Raw genomic sequence first — 16,874 nt, forward strand, 5'->3', positions numbered from 1 at the left:
TTCCCCCCCATGGATCACCCAACCCACAAATGGGCAAGCGGGCAAAGTTTTTAATCTTTCCTCCAAACCCCCTTAGGATCCTATGTTTCCTCATTGTTCCCTATGGCCAGAACAAGCTGCACTCACAGAGTACATGCACACAAGTTTTGCATCGCAACTTTATTTTTATTATTTATTTATTTATTAAAACATTTTTATACTGCCCACAACTTACGTCTCTGGGCAGTTTACAACAGAATAAAAACAAAGTAAAACATTCGTTAAAACAAAAATGGCGAGGGGGACACACACATTACAACAATTAAAAATTTTCAAAACAATACTTTAAAACAGCATTAAAACCATTAAAACATTAATTAAAAGCCTGGGTGAAGAAATGTGTTTTTAAAAACTTTTTAAAAGCAGTCAGAGATGGGGAGGCTCTTATTTCACCAGGGAGTGCATTCCAAAGTCTTGGGGCAGCAGCAGAGAAGGCCTGTCCCTGAGTGGCCACCAGATGAGCCGGTGGCAGCTGCAGACGGACCTCTCCAGCAGATCTCAGTGGGTGGTGGGGTTCATGCAGAAGAAGGCGTTCCCTTAAATACCCAGGGCCCAAACTGTTTAGGGCTTTATAGGTTATAACCAGCACCTTGTAATTTGCCTGGAAACATATCGGCAGCCAGTGTAGCTCCTTCAATACAGGAGTTATATGGTCTCTCCGAGATGACCCAGAGACCAGCCTGGCTGCCGCATTCTGGACCAGCTGTAGTTTCCGGACTACGTACAAGGGCAGCCCCACATAGAGCGCATTACAGTAATCCAGTCTGGAGGTTACAAGCAGATGTACTACCACTGTTTTGAGGAGGGGCACTCACTAGCCCGCTCACAACCCTGAACAACTCCACCGGACATGAACTTGCAGATGCATTAGGGGCAGAAAAGAATCGCTTCTTTGCCGCACGTATCACCTGAGCATAGGTCTTCAAATGAGCTCTATGTTGCAATCTGTCGGATTCAAGCCGAGTCTTTCTCCACTTGCGCTCCAGTCGTCTACCTCGCCGCTTCAGCCCCCATAGTTCTTCCGTATACCAAGAGGCCAATTTTGAAGCAGGTCAGAGAGGATGCTTAGGAGCAATCATGTCTACTGCCCCAGTGAGTTTGCTGTTCCAATTCTCCACCAGGGCATCAACAGAATCACCAGCAGAGCCAATACAAAATCCCTCCAAGGTTTCTTGAAATCCTATTGGATCCAATAACCCTCTCAGGTGGATCATCCTAATAGGTCCCTCGCCCTTGTGAAGGTGGGAAGTGATTGTGAGTCCGACCTTAACCAGATGGTGGTCTGTCCATGACAATGGGGAAATCACAGGATTCCCCACCCACAGAACACCACCCTGATCAGAGTGAAAGACCAAATCAATCGTGTGACCAGCAATGTGCGTCGGCGCCAAGACCACTTGGGATAGGCCCATAGTCGTCATGGCTGCTATGAACTCCCGAGCTGCCCATGACAAATTGGTCCCTAAATGAACATTGAAGTCCCCCAGCACCACAAGCCTGGGGGACTCCAACACCAAGTCTGAAACCAAGTCTGTCAGCTCGGTTAGGGACCCTGTTGAGCAGCGGGGCGATCGGTACACCAACCCTGGTCCCCAGACTTAAGTACACACATTCAATATGGTCCGACACTCTAACAGGGATCCTTGCAATGTATTTTGCAACACTGCGTTGAAAAACACTGCAGAAGCACATAGTAAAAGGGAATCTGTCCCTCCCAACACAGAAAACAGTCTAGAAATGGCCCCCCAAACAAAACAAAACAAATAACTGACCCAGAATTCACTGGCAGCCACAGTGTCTGCACTGCAGTAACATCATTGGCACAAGATGCTCTCGGACATACAATTATGACTCCTTGTGTTCCTAGCATTGCAACAGTTGCCTTAGCAGCAAGCATAGCCATAAGCTCAACTAGAGCAACTTCAGTCACATTTTACTGAGTACACTTTGCAATGTGTACACTTTGCAAAAAAGAGCCAGCGTGGTGTAGTGGTTAGAGTGCTGGACTAGGACCGGGGAGACCCGAGTTCAAATCCCCATTCAGCCATGATACTAGCTGGGTGACTCTGGGCCAGTCACATATCTCTCAGCCTAACCTACTTCACAGGGTTGTTGTGAGGACAAACCTAAGTATGTAGTACACCGCTCTGGGCTCCTTGGAAGGATATAAAATAGAATAAAATAAAATAAAATAAAATGCAGATTGCAGAGCAGACCAGAGCAGTGAGTGAAACACAAGTTAGTCTCAAAGCCAGACATGGAGCTCTTCACAGCAATCACCAAGAAATATATCTCTCTCTCTCTCTCACACACACACACACACCTGCCACTGTCCATTTCTCACCACAACATTATCTCATGAACAAAACAAACCACAACTTAAGAAAGGCAGGCACCCAAGTTCTGCCTTTGCCAGTCTGAGCAAAATCAGATAGTAATAGCAGGAATAGCACAGCATATTATACTTGGTGCTGAGAAAACCACAACATCAAACTTTCCTTGATTTCTTCCTCCTCTCCTGGTGTATCCTCTTCAAGAGAGGCACACTCTACCTCCCAGTCCCTTTGAATACATTTTTAAACTCCCTCCTTTTCTGTTCCCCCTCCCTCCTCCCCCCCCCCGCTTCCTCCAGCCAATGGGGGTACAGTCACCCATGACAACACCTGATTTGCATGATAACAAGCCAACAAAGAAGCAAGGAGATTGCAAGCCAATCAGAAGCCAATGTCAGAAAACCAAACAGCAAGGGAAAAACAGGCCTCCAAAATGGTGTTCAAAACATCAAACATTTCAAATCAAAACAGGGTTGTTTTGTTCCGAGCTCGAAACAGGCCCTTTATTTAAAGGGCATTTTGTTTTGAGCGCAAAACACTCAAAACTGCCCATTTTGGGTTGAAACATTTTGCACATCCTTAATGTGTAGTCTAAAAAGTGTTATGACATTCTTTCGCCCATACTGCACCTTCATTCATATTCACATCCACAGATGCTGTTTTCATTTATTATTATTTTTTAAGATGAAGGTACTCCATTGTATGCTGTTACTTCTCCTGACATGCAGAGAAGTATATACATAGGGCAGTTTCATATATATTGCAGCACCTGAGGCTGCTGCGACCAGCCTCAGCCCCAGCATGCGTGGGAGCCCCACTCTCAGTCTTGGCAGCAATATGCCAAGATTGGTGGGTTTGTATGACATGCCCAATCTTGGCATATCCTGCCCAACTTGCAGCACAGAACCAGACATCTGAAACTTAGATTTGAAATGAGAGACAGAAGTCCGCTTCCATGCTGAAAGTAGGGCAGGATATGCAGTGTTGGTGGATTCATATGATATACCCAATCTCAGCAAATCACTGCCAAGACCAGAAATAGGGCTTCGCTGGGCTCCCAGGTGGGGCACAGCTGCTTGCAACAACCTCAGGTGCCGTGCTACATTATGTGTGAAGCCATCCATAGAAAGTGTTCCAGAAAAAGCCGCACTTTAGGCGTCTCCTTCTCTCATTATTGGTTATTACTTTTAATCACTGCATCTAAACTTTAATGATAATAAGCAAGTTCCTGCTTCCCTGCTATCCTTTTTAAATATTCTCTTTCACTCTACTTGTTTTATTTGCCTAACTATTTTTACTGTTCAATCCTTAATTCTCCTTTCTGTTCTCTGCTACTTTATTTACTTGTTTTTCCTTTATGTTCTTTTACTCTCTCTCATTATGGACTCAACTTTTGTCTTCCCTTCCTATTTCCCCTCTTTCTCCATATAACACCATCACCGTCATCATCTCCACACTTGTTTTGGAGTTGGTTCACTTTGCAGATACACTGCAGTGGTTATGCCTGTTCATTATCAGTACAGCACAGGGCCCAGCTCTTGCAGGAGGGTGTCCTTTATGATTGCCATGGTCTGGCTGTTGGCATTTGCTGTTTCCTGCCCTCTTCTGTTTGGCTTCAATACTACAGGTAACAGCATGTTGATGTATGCTCTTTATGCAATTATGGCTTGAAATCATTAATCAGTGCTTTAGCAGCTCCCTTTGCTCAGAGAGCGTAGAAGCCTGTCTGTGGAAGACATGAAAACAATAGCTGGAAAATAAATAAATCAACAACAATTTTTAAGGCCCTGAATAACATTTTAGAGCTTCGTTTCTATCAGCAAACCTCTTGATTTATTGTTATACTAGTATTTTTAAGCCCGTTATTATAACGGGCACTAGCTTTCTCTGCCGTGTTTAAGTGTTCGTAAACCTTTTTTTTTTTTTTTTAACCTTTCTGCCTCTCTCTCTCTTTCGGGGGAATGGCCCGATTGCCGCGGGCTGGAGTGGGTAAGGTGGGTTTGGGCAGCTGGTTGGGCGGGTGGGCGATAGGCGGGGGCGGCGCCCTTCTCATGGGCGATTTTGGCCCTTAATCTTTTGGGGGGGAGCGGGGAAGGTGATTTTGGGTAGCTGGGAGGGCGGGTGAGTGGGCGGGGGTGGCGGCTTTCCCTTCCCCCATCTCGGTCTTCCCCCGCCGCCATTGCCCCCGGCTTATTCGGGGCAGCCACTTCTGGCCGTCTCGTCCTCGTCTTCCCCGCGCCGCAGCTAATGGCTGAGGCGCCGGCTCCGCCACCGCCTCAGCCAGTTTTCCCCTCCGCCGCATACCCGGCTTCTTCGGGACGGCCGTTTCTGGCCGCCCAAGATGTCCGCCGGGTGCTGGCGGTCGTTTGTCCCTTGCTCTGTTCTGGGCATGCGCTCTGCGCATGCCCAGAACAGGCCAGGGAGGCACGAACACACGCCTTGGTGTCCATCCACGGACAGACACCAAGGCTTTTATTAGAGAGGATGTTGTATTTGTCCTTAGAATCAGAGCATAGCTGGCCTTTTACTGGCTGCATTTTCACACAATCATGGTGATACTGGTTAAAGAGTTAACCCGATCACTGAGCCCTGTGGAGCCGATTGTGATAACCCAGAATTTCCAGGCAATTCTGGTCAAACCGCTGTGGTCTAACCAAGATCAGATTCTGGTTATCTATCCCATTTAGATGCAGTTTAACCACAATGGTTTGACCTGGCTTGGAAATCCTGGGTTCTCATAATCAGCTTCACAGGATTCAGATATCCTGGCTAATTCTCTAACCAGGATTGCTGTGATTGTTTATACGTAGCCACTGTATATCCAAGAATTCCTATGATTTCTGAAGTTGCTGAAATTTGCTGTACCCTCTCTTCTGAATCTTTCTTATTTTCTCAGGTGATCCTAATATTTGTTCCATATCCGATCCTGACTTTGTTATTTACTCCTCCGTGGTGTCCTTCTATCTTCCATTTTTGTTAACCCTGCTGTTGTATGTCCGGATTTACATTGTGCTGAGGCAAAGACAGAGGAAGCGAATCCTAACCAGGCAAAGCAGCCACCATGTCAAAGCCTGCTACAAACAGCAAGTACGGAACATTAACTAATTCATGAAAGTAGTGTTTGTCAAAAGTCACAACATTGTGTACCGACCTTTCTACACTGGCTTAAACCTTCTGTATTGTTTCCCTCCTAAAAACTCAGTTGGATATACTTGCCTGCCTAGCTTCTATAACTCCTGTTCCATTAACTCCCACTCTGTCCACTACATTGCTTTTGCTCAGCCCAGTTTCTACCAGTTCCTCTTCCCATTGTCTCTAATTATTCTCTATGCACAGTTTCATCTGCAGAGTTAGGTAGCTGAGCCTGCAGAAGTCAGAGATTTGCAATTCCCTGCATTTGCTGCTAGTATGCAGTGCCTCCCCACATGTGGGAGGCACATAATCTAGTGAAGAACTGCTTACTCACCTAACTAAACCCCCAATATTTCATTACTTAATACTTTCCATCACTGTGTAGGAAACTTGAGTCTGAAGAACCTCATTCTGCAGATTTATTTATTTAAAATGCTTAAAGTCCACCTTTTGATCCCATTTTAAGAGACCCTCTAGGCAGCTAACAAACAACATAATACTAGAATATAAACTGTAGCGGATTATAGCCTTTGTCTCAGAGCACTCTCATGTGAAGCAAAGAAATTCTGAATCATCCCTGCTGAGCTGCATGACTAGGCTTTTCCTAAAACTATTCTGTAATTATTGGTACGTTCAAAAGGCTGCCAACAATCACCCAAAAAGTTGCAGGGAACTGAACCAGTGGACTGGGTGCTTTAATCCAAGGACTCTCTGTCACTAGGTATTGGGCAAATATAAAAACAAAAAAACCACTCTTCCACATGTATGCCTGCGAAAAACTGGTAGTTGCTGAATGCTTGAGAACGTGCTTGCACCAGAATAGCCCCCCTTTGCCCCCTCCCTTTTCCTGAGTTAAAAACCAACTCGGAGAGGCTTGTAAAAAATAAAATAACTTTTAAAAAACCCAGCTTTATTCAGTTACTACAGACTGCTTCCACCTGAGACTTCTAGCTTAGATACAGTTAAGCATCTTGGTAGGATTACAAACACAGGTTGTCTTAATCCATGTTTAAATGTTTTTTAGAGACTTTTGCAATGCCCTAGGTGTATTGGGCATTGGCTAGTGTTTCTTAGTTTAATTATGTAACAGGTAAACAATAACAGAATAGTATCAGGGCTATACAAAGCACACACGAAAGAAACAGAAATTCTAAAGCAAAGTCTGACTAAACAAACTTGTCCCTAGACTAAACTTCCTTTCTTTGAACTCACCAAACCTCAGATGAGAATTCAGGTTTCCTGCCCTCCTGTCTTTCCAGGACCAGCAGAGTCATTTTCCTGCAGCCATCCTCCATGGCCACATGTCCTACTCTCCTAACAAAGACTTGCTCTTCTTGTACCCAGAATTCCCCGCAACCGCTCTCTAAGTCCCACCCATCTGGTGTACTGATTGGCTGCCCTAGAGTTCACCAGCGTGTCATTCAAGACAAGAGTTCACTCCCTGTTCACTCTTTAGGGGTTGGGGTGGCTGTTCACTACATAAACGGATGTTCAGGAGATGTTAAGTCAAGACATGTCACATTGGGAATTACAGAAGGAAAGCACCTCCTATTGCTCAACTACTAACTTATTACTTAAAGAGTCCTCAAAGACAGGATATTGCAGATTGTATATTTGTAATTTCATCCTTTGTCACAGCTACATAGAGTCAGGTCCATGTTTATCCAGGGATTTCCCATTAGTCTGCAGATAATAGTATATAGTAAGCCTGTGCACTTCAGTAAAATCAGGGTTTTGATATTGGAATTCCTTGCCCCCACACCAGAGGCAAATAAGTGGCACAAGACTCAGAGTTAAGAGCCAGTTGGGGCTCATGAATCAGGCAGGTAGCCAAAGGCTGAGAAAGCACCAGAGGTTGCACCAAGCAGACAGACAGAAATCAGAGAGTCAAACTGATAGCCAGAGGTCAGGAATATGCCAGAATCCAAGCCAAGCAGACAGGCAGGAGCTAGGGGTTAATCTGATAGTCAAAAGGTCAGGAACATGCCAGAGGTCAAGCCAAGCAGAAAGATCAATGAAATAAGCAAAAGCAAAATGCACCAGAAGCAAGGAGATCTTGATACTGTGGCAAGGCCTTCCTCAGACAGAAAGCCTCTTCTACTGTTCCGGCTACAGGGGTTGCAGCCATGGGGTGGGACTTGTTTAGGGCCTAAGGGCTTAAAAACCTGCTGCAATGCAGCAAGCTGTCATAAGGCGCAGCAACATGCAGAGCCTCAAATTGGCAAAACATGACACAGTCTCCTGAAATGTTTAATTATTAAAAGCAGAGGAATGACAAGTGGGAGAGGATGCTTATTTCCCATCCCCCACCCTCCACTTTTTTACTCAGAGTCACCCCAATACAGGTGTTTTTCCACGCATGGGTGAAAAATTATGGGCACCACCACTCAAACAGATTTTGCAGGTTTTTGAACCATCACAAATACCTGCAAAACATATCTGTTCTTTAATTATCTCTGGTCAAACCAAACAAGTGTGCACACTATGTGCAGTGAGGGCTTTGTTATACTACTTAAAATTTTCTGGAAAAACCTATCAGCTGTCTCCAGCCTTACAGAAATGACCCAGTTCTGCAATAATAAACTCTAACAAAAGAAATTACTTACCTCTGAAGCACTAGTTTTATCTTGCATTTTTGAAAGCAAGCATTTTACTTATTCATTCAGGTTTATACTCCTGTATGATAGCAAGGAAGTATCAGAAATGACTATTGAGAATATTTTCAGTACTTCCATAGCACTCACAGTCAAGTTACTTTATGGAGTAATATAAGAGGTGGTCAGTACCTGAGACTGTAGCAATTAACTTTGGTTATGAATAACGTTTCAAACAGCTAATTTTAATTTAACCACACATGATTAAGCATGCAAGTACTGTATCTAAGTATCAGATGTTCCAGCCCTAACCCAATGACCTATGCAATCTTCAATACTCCCTAGCTCCAATTCTATGATAACTAGCATCCAAATAACTGATTCTGTATAAGAGTACAGTAGTGCATCAACATCAATCATCTTACCCCGCAACATTCTTGCTATGCAAAGAATAACTGGTCCCCTCCTTCCACTATAGTGCATGCAGGGATCCGTTGTCAGGATCCCTGTCGAAGTGTCTGACCATACTGAAAGTTTGTTCTTAAGTTTGGGGGCCAGAAATAGACTGGGACTTCTGTTGGTATGCTGATCACCCCACTGGCCAACAGAATCCTTAACTGAGTGGGCAGACTTGGTCTCAGGCCTGGTGTTGGAGTCTTCCAGGCTTGTGGTGTTGAGAAACTTCAGTGTTCACATTGGGACCAATTTGTCCAGGGCAGCTCAGGATTCATAGTGGCCATGATGACTATGGGCCTATCCCAAGCAGTCTCAGGACCAACACACGATACTGGTCACATGCTTGATCTGGTCTTTCACTCTATACAGGGTGGTGTTCCATGGCTGGCAACTCCTGTGATTTCCCCATTGTCATGGATGGACCACCATCTCACTCGCAGTGAGACGTAATGTGTGCACAATTGCACAAGAGCACGGTTGCACAAGTGTAATTGGCACAGAGTTGTGCAATAGTGCATAGTACTAATAATGGCTGCCATTTCATGCAACAACGTTTGTGCTATTTTTGCATTTGCACAACAGCTTTCTTGCACAACTGCGCAAACATTACATCCCACTACATTCGTAACATTAAGCAGTATGTCAGCCCACGTGTGGCAAATTGCACACCTTCTCTACAAAGGCAGGTTTGTTTCAGGATATAAAATTTCAGGGCGACAGTTCATACCAATAAAACTAGGATAGAATAAGAAGCAAAACACCAGTATTGTTTTTGCTGCATTCCAATAAGTATCAGACCAAAAAACAAAAGTCCAGTTTCAGCTATAGGTTATAAACTTGTTATAACCTTTGGGGATAGGGTTTGGTTTCCTTTTGTTGATTCAAGTCTATTCCCTTTTATGTCAAAAGAAAGCGTTTTCTAACATACTACATGGGTCCTGACTCTTGTTTTTCAGCAAGGTACAGAGAGAAAAGCTGTACACCAGGGGACTCCAGATGCACTTTCATGCTGCTTGCAGCTAAAATGTTTGGGCCAAAGACTGCCTGCAGAAGAGAAGCCCCTGACACCCATTGAACTGCAGCAATATTGCAGTTTCTGTCATGAAGCCTCCTTCTCGAGCACAGGGAATAGAGAGGCTATTGACCTGAAAGTACGGAGGAAAACCAAGGAGCAATGTTTAGAAGTGCACAAACTGAACAATGGCAAAACAACCACCTCCTTGAAGCTACCATCTCAGCAGCATCGGACAATACAGCTCAGAGAAAGGAAGGCCACACAAATGCTAGCTATTGTTCTGGGTAAGTAGAACTAGTTTCTTTCTATTCATTTTAAAAAGCCGTCTGAACAAGAATGAGAGCCACAAAGATATCCCATAGGGGAGACATGTATAACAATCTCCCAACATGTGTTTTTGGTGATGAAACAAATTTGACTGGAAGAGCAGCTGGGAGAAGAGTGCTTAACCCTTTCTTATCTGTCCATTTTTATGCTCAGAATCCACATCCCAGCTCCTTCTCCATGAGAAAAGAAAGATGGGCACACATTTTCCTTGCATGTGGAAAAACAGCTGGGGTGAGGATTTTGTGCAGATATCCTGAGGCTGCAAGAATAAATCCTTTTTGCATTACATCCTAAACCTTAAATGACTGAAATGAGCATTATTATCTTTTAAAACGGCTCTCTACCATTTGCCTTCCTACTTCCACAGGATTCACATGTGCAAATAGCCAAGAGACCCTCAAAGATGCTTTTAAAGCTATGTGTCAAGATGCCCTAAATAACTGACTGAATTGTGGCTTTACCACGATGCTCAATTCTGCACAGATTCATTCTCCACCCTTTTATAACATACCAGTTTGGTCATGTGAATTGGCCCAGAATGCATACATTGGGTTGCATGGTTTGTGTGAAAGAGGATTTATACCCAGGGTTAAGCACTACTGCATAAGAATAATAAGGGTCTCTCATTCTCTTTTCAATCTTAGGAACCTTCATAGTCTGCTGGCTACCATTCTTCTTGACACACATATTGAATACTCACTGTCAAGCCTGCCACATTTCTCCAGAGCTGTACAGTGCTACCACATGGCTTGGCTACGTAAACAGTGCCCTCAACCCTGTAATCTATACCACCTTCAACAATGAGTTCCGTAAAGCTTTTCTCAAGATCCTGTATTGCTGAAAGCTTGAAGAGCAACACAGAATTTTACATGCCATGTAGATAAGGCAGATAAGTGCAACTGAGGTAGTTCTAGACACCTCTAGGTGGAGGGAGGGAGAGAGTGAGAGAGAGAGTAAGTAAACTAGGGACTCACTTTTTTCTTTGGCTGATTCTAGCAATTAACATGGAAAAGATCTCTACAGCAGTAGGATTCCTGTCTTTCATGTTAATTATTGGTACAAAAAGAACCCATTCTCATTGCTGGCATCCCTGAGCAATATATATTATGAGATAGTCCTGACAGTTCCAGGATGGAACATTATTGTTCATGTCCATGCGGCACTTTAAAAGGGCAAAGGTTTTACAAGCTCTTCTGATGTAGATACCTCCATATGACGTGTCTCATACTATCAACAGTTCTAAAGAGACTCCTATAGAGAGTGGTCAGGAAAATCAGATAGATTTTGAGATACAGTATATCAGTTGAGATATAGCACATCCATTAACTGCAATAGCAAGACTTCGGCCAACTGTGAAATGTACAGCAGAATGAAAGTACAGAATTCAAAAGGTTGGGCATTTTGCCCAGTACTACATGTCTAAAGATATCATGCCAACCAGTAGTGCAAATGTAAAGGAAAGTATTTGGAGCCAACTGATTTCATCCACTGAAATATCCTCAGATTTGTAGCTGTTAACTGAAAAACTATAGCAGATGATGCTAAACAGACAAAGCAAAAAAAAAGCAGCTTTACCAGCATACAATGGATTTAACCAATGATCCAGATATATACTAATTCATTAAAACATCAAATATTATTTGACTATTCCCAACAGTCATCTTACCTGGAGCCAACATTAAAGCCAACATTTCAGTGGGACATTTAAGACCAGGGTGCTAGACAAGTATCAAGGGACCATTATATGATTATATCGCTAACTAAAAAGGAGGTTCCCAGATGCAGATGCCATTATCTGGCTGATTGTTTTCAGGATGAAAACAGATACACTCCAGATGGTGAGCTCTACAGAAGGTGATTTTTAGGAAAATCACTGGCAAAGTAACTGGTGAAGTATTATTTTCCAGTATAAGAAATTTTGTAAGTGAAAACCTAGGCAGGGGGAATTGCATACCTTAAGCAGTAAATGTTGTCTATTTCCATCATAAGACTATGAAATAACTCAATTGACTGCAAAAGTCAGTGGCATTTATGAAATATATATATTTACCTAGGGTGTACCCGTCGCTAATCCCATGTGTGGCAGCTCTTGCAAGAGTTCACGAGCGAGCTGCCGGCAGGGGAAGAGGAAAGTGGAGGCAGCAGACAGGCTTGTAGGCAAGGCGGGAAATAAAACAGCAGTGGAGGGAGAAAATGGTGGTGGGGGTGGGAGGGTGAAAAAAACAGTGACGGCGGGCGGGTGGAGAAAACGGCGGCAGCAGGCAAACGAAGAAAACGGCAGCAGCAAGCGAATGATGAAAATGGCAGGGAGCGGGGGGCGGGGAGAACTAGAGGCACAGGTTCTCTGCACCCAGCCAGCCCAGCTAGTTTATGAGATTTAACAAAAGTTTATCATGGGCTTTGGAATTCCAGTTTCAAGTTCTTCAGATTCCACTTTAATATTTATCTACCTGGTCCAAGATTGATCAGTTTTTCTGTGACACCAGAGCAGCTATGACAATAGCAGGCAGGAGACCGTAACATCTCCATTTGCAAAGACAGACATCAAAACAGACATCAGAACTGATCAACCAATGATATCAAGAGGTACAAGACAGGCAGCAAAATCAGAGAGCAAGCAAGGACAGTGCTAGAGTGGGACGGGGGGAATCAAATGAGCCCATGCAAGAGAATGTAAAGACAGTTGCAGGTATGAAATTAACTCATCAATAGCTTGATCTTCCATTGTGTCAATCTACAGAACTGTGTTGAATTCCCTAAATGTGAATCATTCACATTTGGCAAGGATTTGATCCTGGACTGAAATCCAGGTTTTTGAACCTTAATTGTTCTCTCCCTCCATACAGCAAATTAATTTGCATCAGTCAGCAAGTACCCTTTAATCACTTCTAATTAATACAAAGTCAACCATGCCTAAAATTAATGGCTGACATCCAGAATTATGTACAGCTGGTGCTAGGGAAGAAAGCACTGATGTTCCCTGTGACTTTCAGACTAATGCAGGGTGGGTACAGGAGATGGGGCAATTTTCAACTGCTATGTGCCATGCAAAAATATGTTCCTGAGGCCTGTGTGACCTTCAAGGACATATTTTCACATAGCAAAAAGTGCTTCCTGGAGAAGAGGATGTTAGCGAAAATCCCACCCCTGCATGATTATTGGAGCTGCATTAGAATGCTGCTGAGGCACCAGCACTTCATAACCCAGGATGTCAGCCAATATTTTCAAATCAGTGTTCTCTTGCATTTCATTCCATTCTTCTAAAGCCAATAGCTTTACCATGTAATTCAAACAGAGAATGCATTTTTTATTATAGGGCAGGAGCTTTCGCTTAATGTAATCCTTTCTGTAGGTAAATCTGAATGCCAGAAAATCTTTGTCAATTACTTATATCTGACTCTCCTAAAGCTTATATCAGGCTCTCCTAAAGCCAAGGATCAGCAAAACCTTGAAAACACTATACATATTAACAAACTTTAGGAAGAGTATAAGTCAGTGGTGCTCTTACCCCTGGACTTCAGGGCCAAGGTCCAGGGTCTCTACATCCCCTGGGAGACTCCAAATCTTTTTTTGGTCTGTCCTGCATTTAATTTAATTCAGCATTTAATTTAATTCAGCATTTAACCACACAGAGCCCTGTAAAATACAGTGTCTTTGGTAGAATACAGGAGGGGGTTACCATTGCCATCTCCCGCGGAGTATGAAATGATGCCTTTCAGCATTTAATTTATTTATTTAAAGCATCTTCCTGTATTGTTGCTGCCCGATACAGGTGTTTCCCATAGTCTGGGGAACATACCAGCAGGGATTCGAACCGGCAACCTTTGGCTTGCTTGTCATTTCCCCGCTGTGCCATTAGGTGGTGGCTTTCTGAGTATAGTACTATATAGAGTAGAGTAGAGTAGAGTAGAGTAGAGTAGAGTAGAGTAGAGTAGAGTAGAGTAGAGTAGAGTAGAGGTAATCTAGGTTGGGTTTCTGTTAATTATGGATATACATTTCTGGCTTCCTGACTGAATACCTTCCTTGCTGGGACTAAATATAACTATGTACTCTGCTCTGGGCTCCTTGGAGGAAAAGTGGGATATAAACGTAATAAATAAAATAAATAAATGGCTAGAATGGACACTGACACACAGGAAAGGTCACACTACCAAGATAGGATTGATTTGACACCACTCTTTTTAGGGCTTTACTATATGTTATGCACCAATATGTTTAAAAGAATCTTGACTTTTAACTAAAGGAAAAGCAGCTTCAGGAGGGGAAATTTTGGAACAGAGATACAGCAGGGAGCTGCTTGACCCTTCCGCCAAGCTCTGCTTCCCTTCTCTATATTCCTCCCCCCGCTTTCTCCAATATAGGGCTCCCAATGCATGTTTGCCCTCTGATGTCTACATTATACTGTTTATAGTATAAGACTTCCCTTATTGTTAAGGAAACACTTGCAATATACTTCAAGCTGTTTAATTGCAATCAGTGCCAGTTCCTGCTTATTTGAGGGGAGGGAGTCCTCCTCCTCATTGCTGTCACCACTGACCATTTGCTTGCCCTCTGGACCCAATCTGTATGGACGGCTGCCCCAATGGAGAAGTGGAGGTGTTCAAAGGCTGCTGTTCCTTCTCCTTACTCCTCTTACTGCTCACTGTCTCGGAGAACACCAGCAACAGGCACCAATCACAAACAGAAAGAGTCATAGGCTGGCAGGCTGAAGGGGTTGACAGTGAGTCTCATGCAGAGAAATGGCCTGTGCAGATGCCCAATAATGCCAACCCCACTGTTGGCCCTGAAGTTACTCCTTCTCCTTGCTATGCTTTAGTCATTTCCCCATCACATTTTAGGATATAAAGTTTAGATTCCCACCTCCCCCCCCCCAATTTTGGAGTATGTTCTATTTGGAATGGTGATTCTAATTTATGTTGAAGAGCCATAAATATAGAACTAGGGGTGGCATTTATTACAGATTCATTAATTTGGAATAAAATAGCATGATGTTGTGAATGTACTATGGGAGAAAAATGATGGACCTCTCCTTTTGACAATCTCAGTCAAAACTCTGCTATATAGTTTTCTTTAAAAAGAAAGGTACACTTTCTTGTTTGGTCTTCAATCAATATCACTGGACACTGGCCTGGATTCACAGAAAATATTATAGATCACAATCTATTCAGTCTTGATCTTGACTCTAAAGATCACCAAGCCCTTCTAGATCCTAAATGCAACAATATGGTATACTCATACTGGCAGATCGCATTAATCCCGAATGGCTTCTCCAGAGCAGAGAAAATTTGGAGCCTTGCTTGTTTTGCAGAATCTTCTTCCTGGACAGATGTCAATACATTTCACAATACAATAACTGACTAGTGATTCTTCAGGACTCTTGTTCAGGCCCTTTGCTAACTGGACATGTCTATACATTTGCCATCCAAATCTGTCAATCTATGGATGCCCTTGCCCAGACTACAGTTCTTTTGAAAGAAAAAGTGTTTCCTCTGCTTTTAACTTTAAAACTAAGTATTATCTTCACTGCTTTTTCTAGCAGATACTAACAGAGGGCCCTCTGGGAAACAAATGCATGAGGAGAGGCCCTACACAATGTATGTCAACAATGATCCAATAAAAGGGTTAAAACAGGTTTGCATTTGTGGATTATGTATCACTGTGGATTATGTATCATGAGGGTTCTGTATCATAATGGGCACCCCTAAAGGGTTTGACAGGGGAGAGGAAATGACAACAGATTGGATGGGGTAAGGTAGGAAAGAATGGAGGGAAGGAAAAGGCTTGAAAGTTGGCCAAAAAAATGTTGCAGAATCCCCGGCTCTGGATGCTTCCTGAAAAAGACAGAGTCTCTTCAAACAGAATACTTCTAGCCTCACTTCAACGCTACTAGACCATTGCTATCTGTATCAATGATTCCTTGGTTAGCTACTTGCTCGACACTTACATAGCTCTGAGAAACTTTAAAGAATTTTATTTTTCTTTAAAGCAGTTTTTGAATGTAAGGCAAGCAGGAATTGTGTGTAGCTGTTGTTTATTTCAGCAAAGATCTCTCCTAGGTAACTAAGTGGGGTTGGAAGTCGTATTTGTTTACTCTTTATATACTACTTTCCCAAAAAGAGCTCCCAAGGTGATTTATGAAGAAAAGGAATGAGAAGATGAGTCCTTGTCCCAAAGGGGCCCACAATCTAAAAAGAAGCACAAGGAAAGCAGCAGCAGCATAATCACTTGGCAGAGGAAGGGTGGGTTGGTGGGTGGGTGGGGGAGGTGCTATGCTGAGTTGACCCCTGCACAGCTGTTATCCCCCCCCCCGTTAAATGTTAAAAGATGCCCATTGTGGATGAGGGACCAAAAGAAGGAGTGTCCACTAGCCTTTGGAGTCATTCCTGCTTATGACCCTGAAAAGGTGAATTTTAATATTTTTACATTTGTTTTACAAACAACAACTTTATGGTAGATTTATATCAAACAAAATCAAGTTTCAAGCAGTTGCCCTGAATGATATGTATTCCGACTTTTCAAATGAAAACCTGAATGCATATCAACAATGTGTACCAAAGTTCAGAAAACAGAAGACTCGACTGAGCCTCTAGTAATCTGGAAAACAAATTTCTACGCTTTTCAAATTATTTTGAAAAATATCCCTCCCCGCCACCAAATGTTCTAGCTGGAGGAATAATTCCCAGAATACAGACCATGGGAGATTTGCTAGTGTGTCATCCTCTCTAATAAAAGGCTTGGTGTCCGTCCGTGGACGGACACCAAGCGTGTGTCCGTGCCTCCCTCGGCTGTTCTGAGCATGCGCAGAGCGCATGCTCAGAACAGTCCGAGGGAGACACGACCACCAGCACCCGGCGGCCATGTTGAGCGGCCAGAAGCGGCCACCGTGAAAAAGCCAGGGAAGAGGCCTCAGCCGGAGGAGACGGAGACCGGGACGGGGGACAGGGAAGCCGGCTGAGGTGGCGGCGGAGCCGCCGAGGA

At 43.5% G+C, this 16,874-nt stretch overlaps 1 protein-coding gene across 2 annotated transcripts in view; it reads left to right on the forward strand.

Annotated features, from left to right (window-relative positions):
* DRD3 (dopamine receptor D3) overlaps positions 1–15,528 on the forward strand; it is a 48,478-nt gene extending 32,950 nt beyond the window's left edge. For both annotated transcript variants that reach the window (XM_053304543.1, XM_053304544.1), the window contains 4 exons: positions 3,857–3,999; positions 5,269–5,459; positions 9,511–9,853; positions 10,541–15,528. In XM_053304543.1, the coding sequence (XP_053160518.1) occupies positions 3,857–3,999; positions 5,269–5,459; positions 9,511–9,853; positions 10,541–10,737 (874 nt within the window). In that variant the 3' untranslated portion in view covers positions 10,738–15,528. The remainder of the gene's footprint in view (positions 1–3,856; positions 4,000–5,268; positions 5,460–9,510; positions 9,854–10,540) is intronic.
* Positions 15,529–16,874: the final 1,346 nt, after the last annotated feature.

Source organism: Hemicordylus capensis, chromosome 3 (assembly GCF_027244095.1).
Source record: "Hemicordylus capensis ecotype Gifberg chromosome 3, rHemCap1.1.pri, whole genome shotgun sequence".
Lineage (NCBI taxonomy): Eukaryota > Metazoa > Chordata > Lepidosauria > Squamata > Cordylidae > Hemicordylus > Hemicordylus capensis.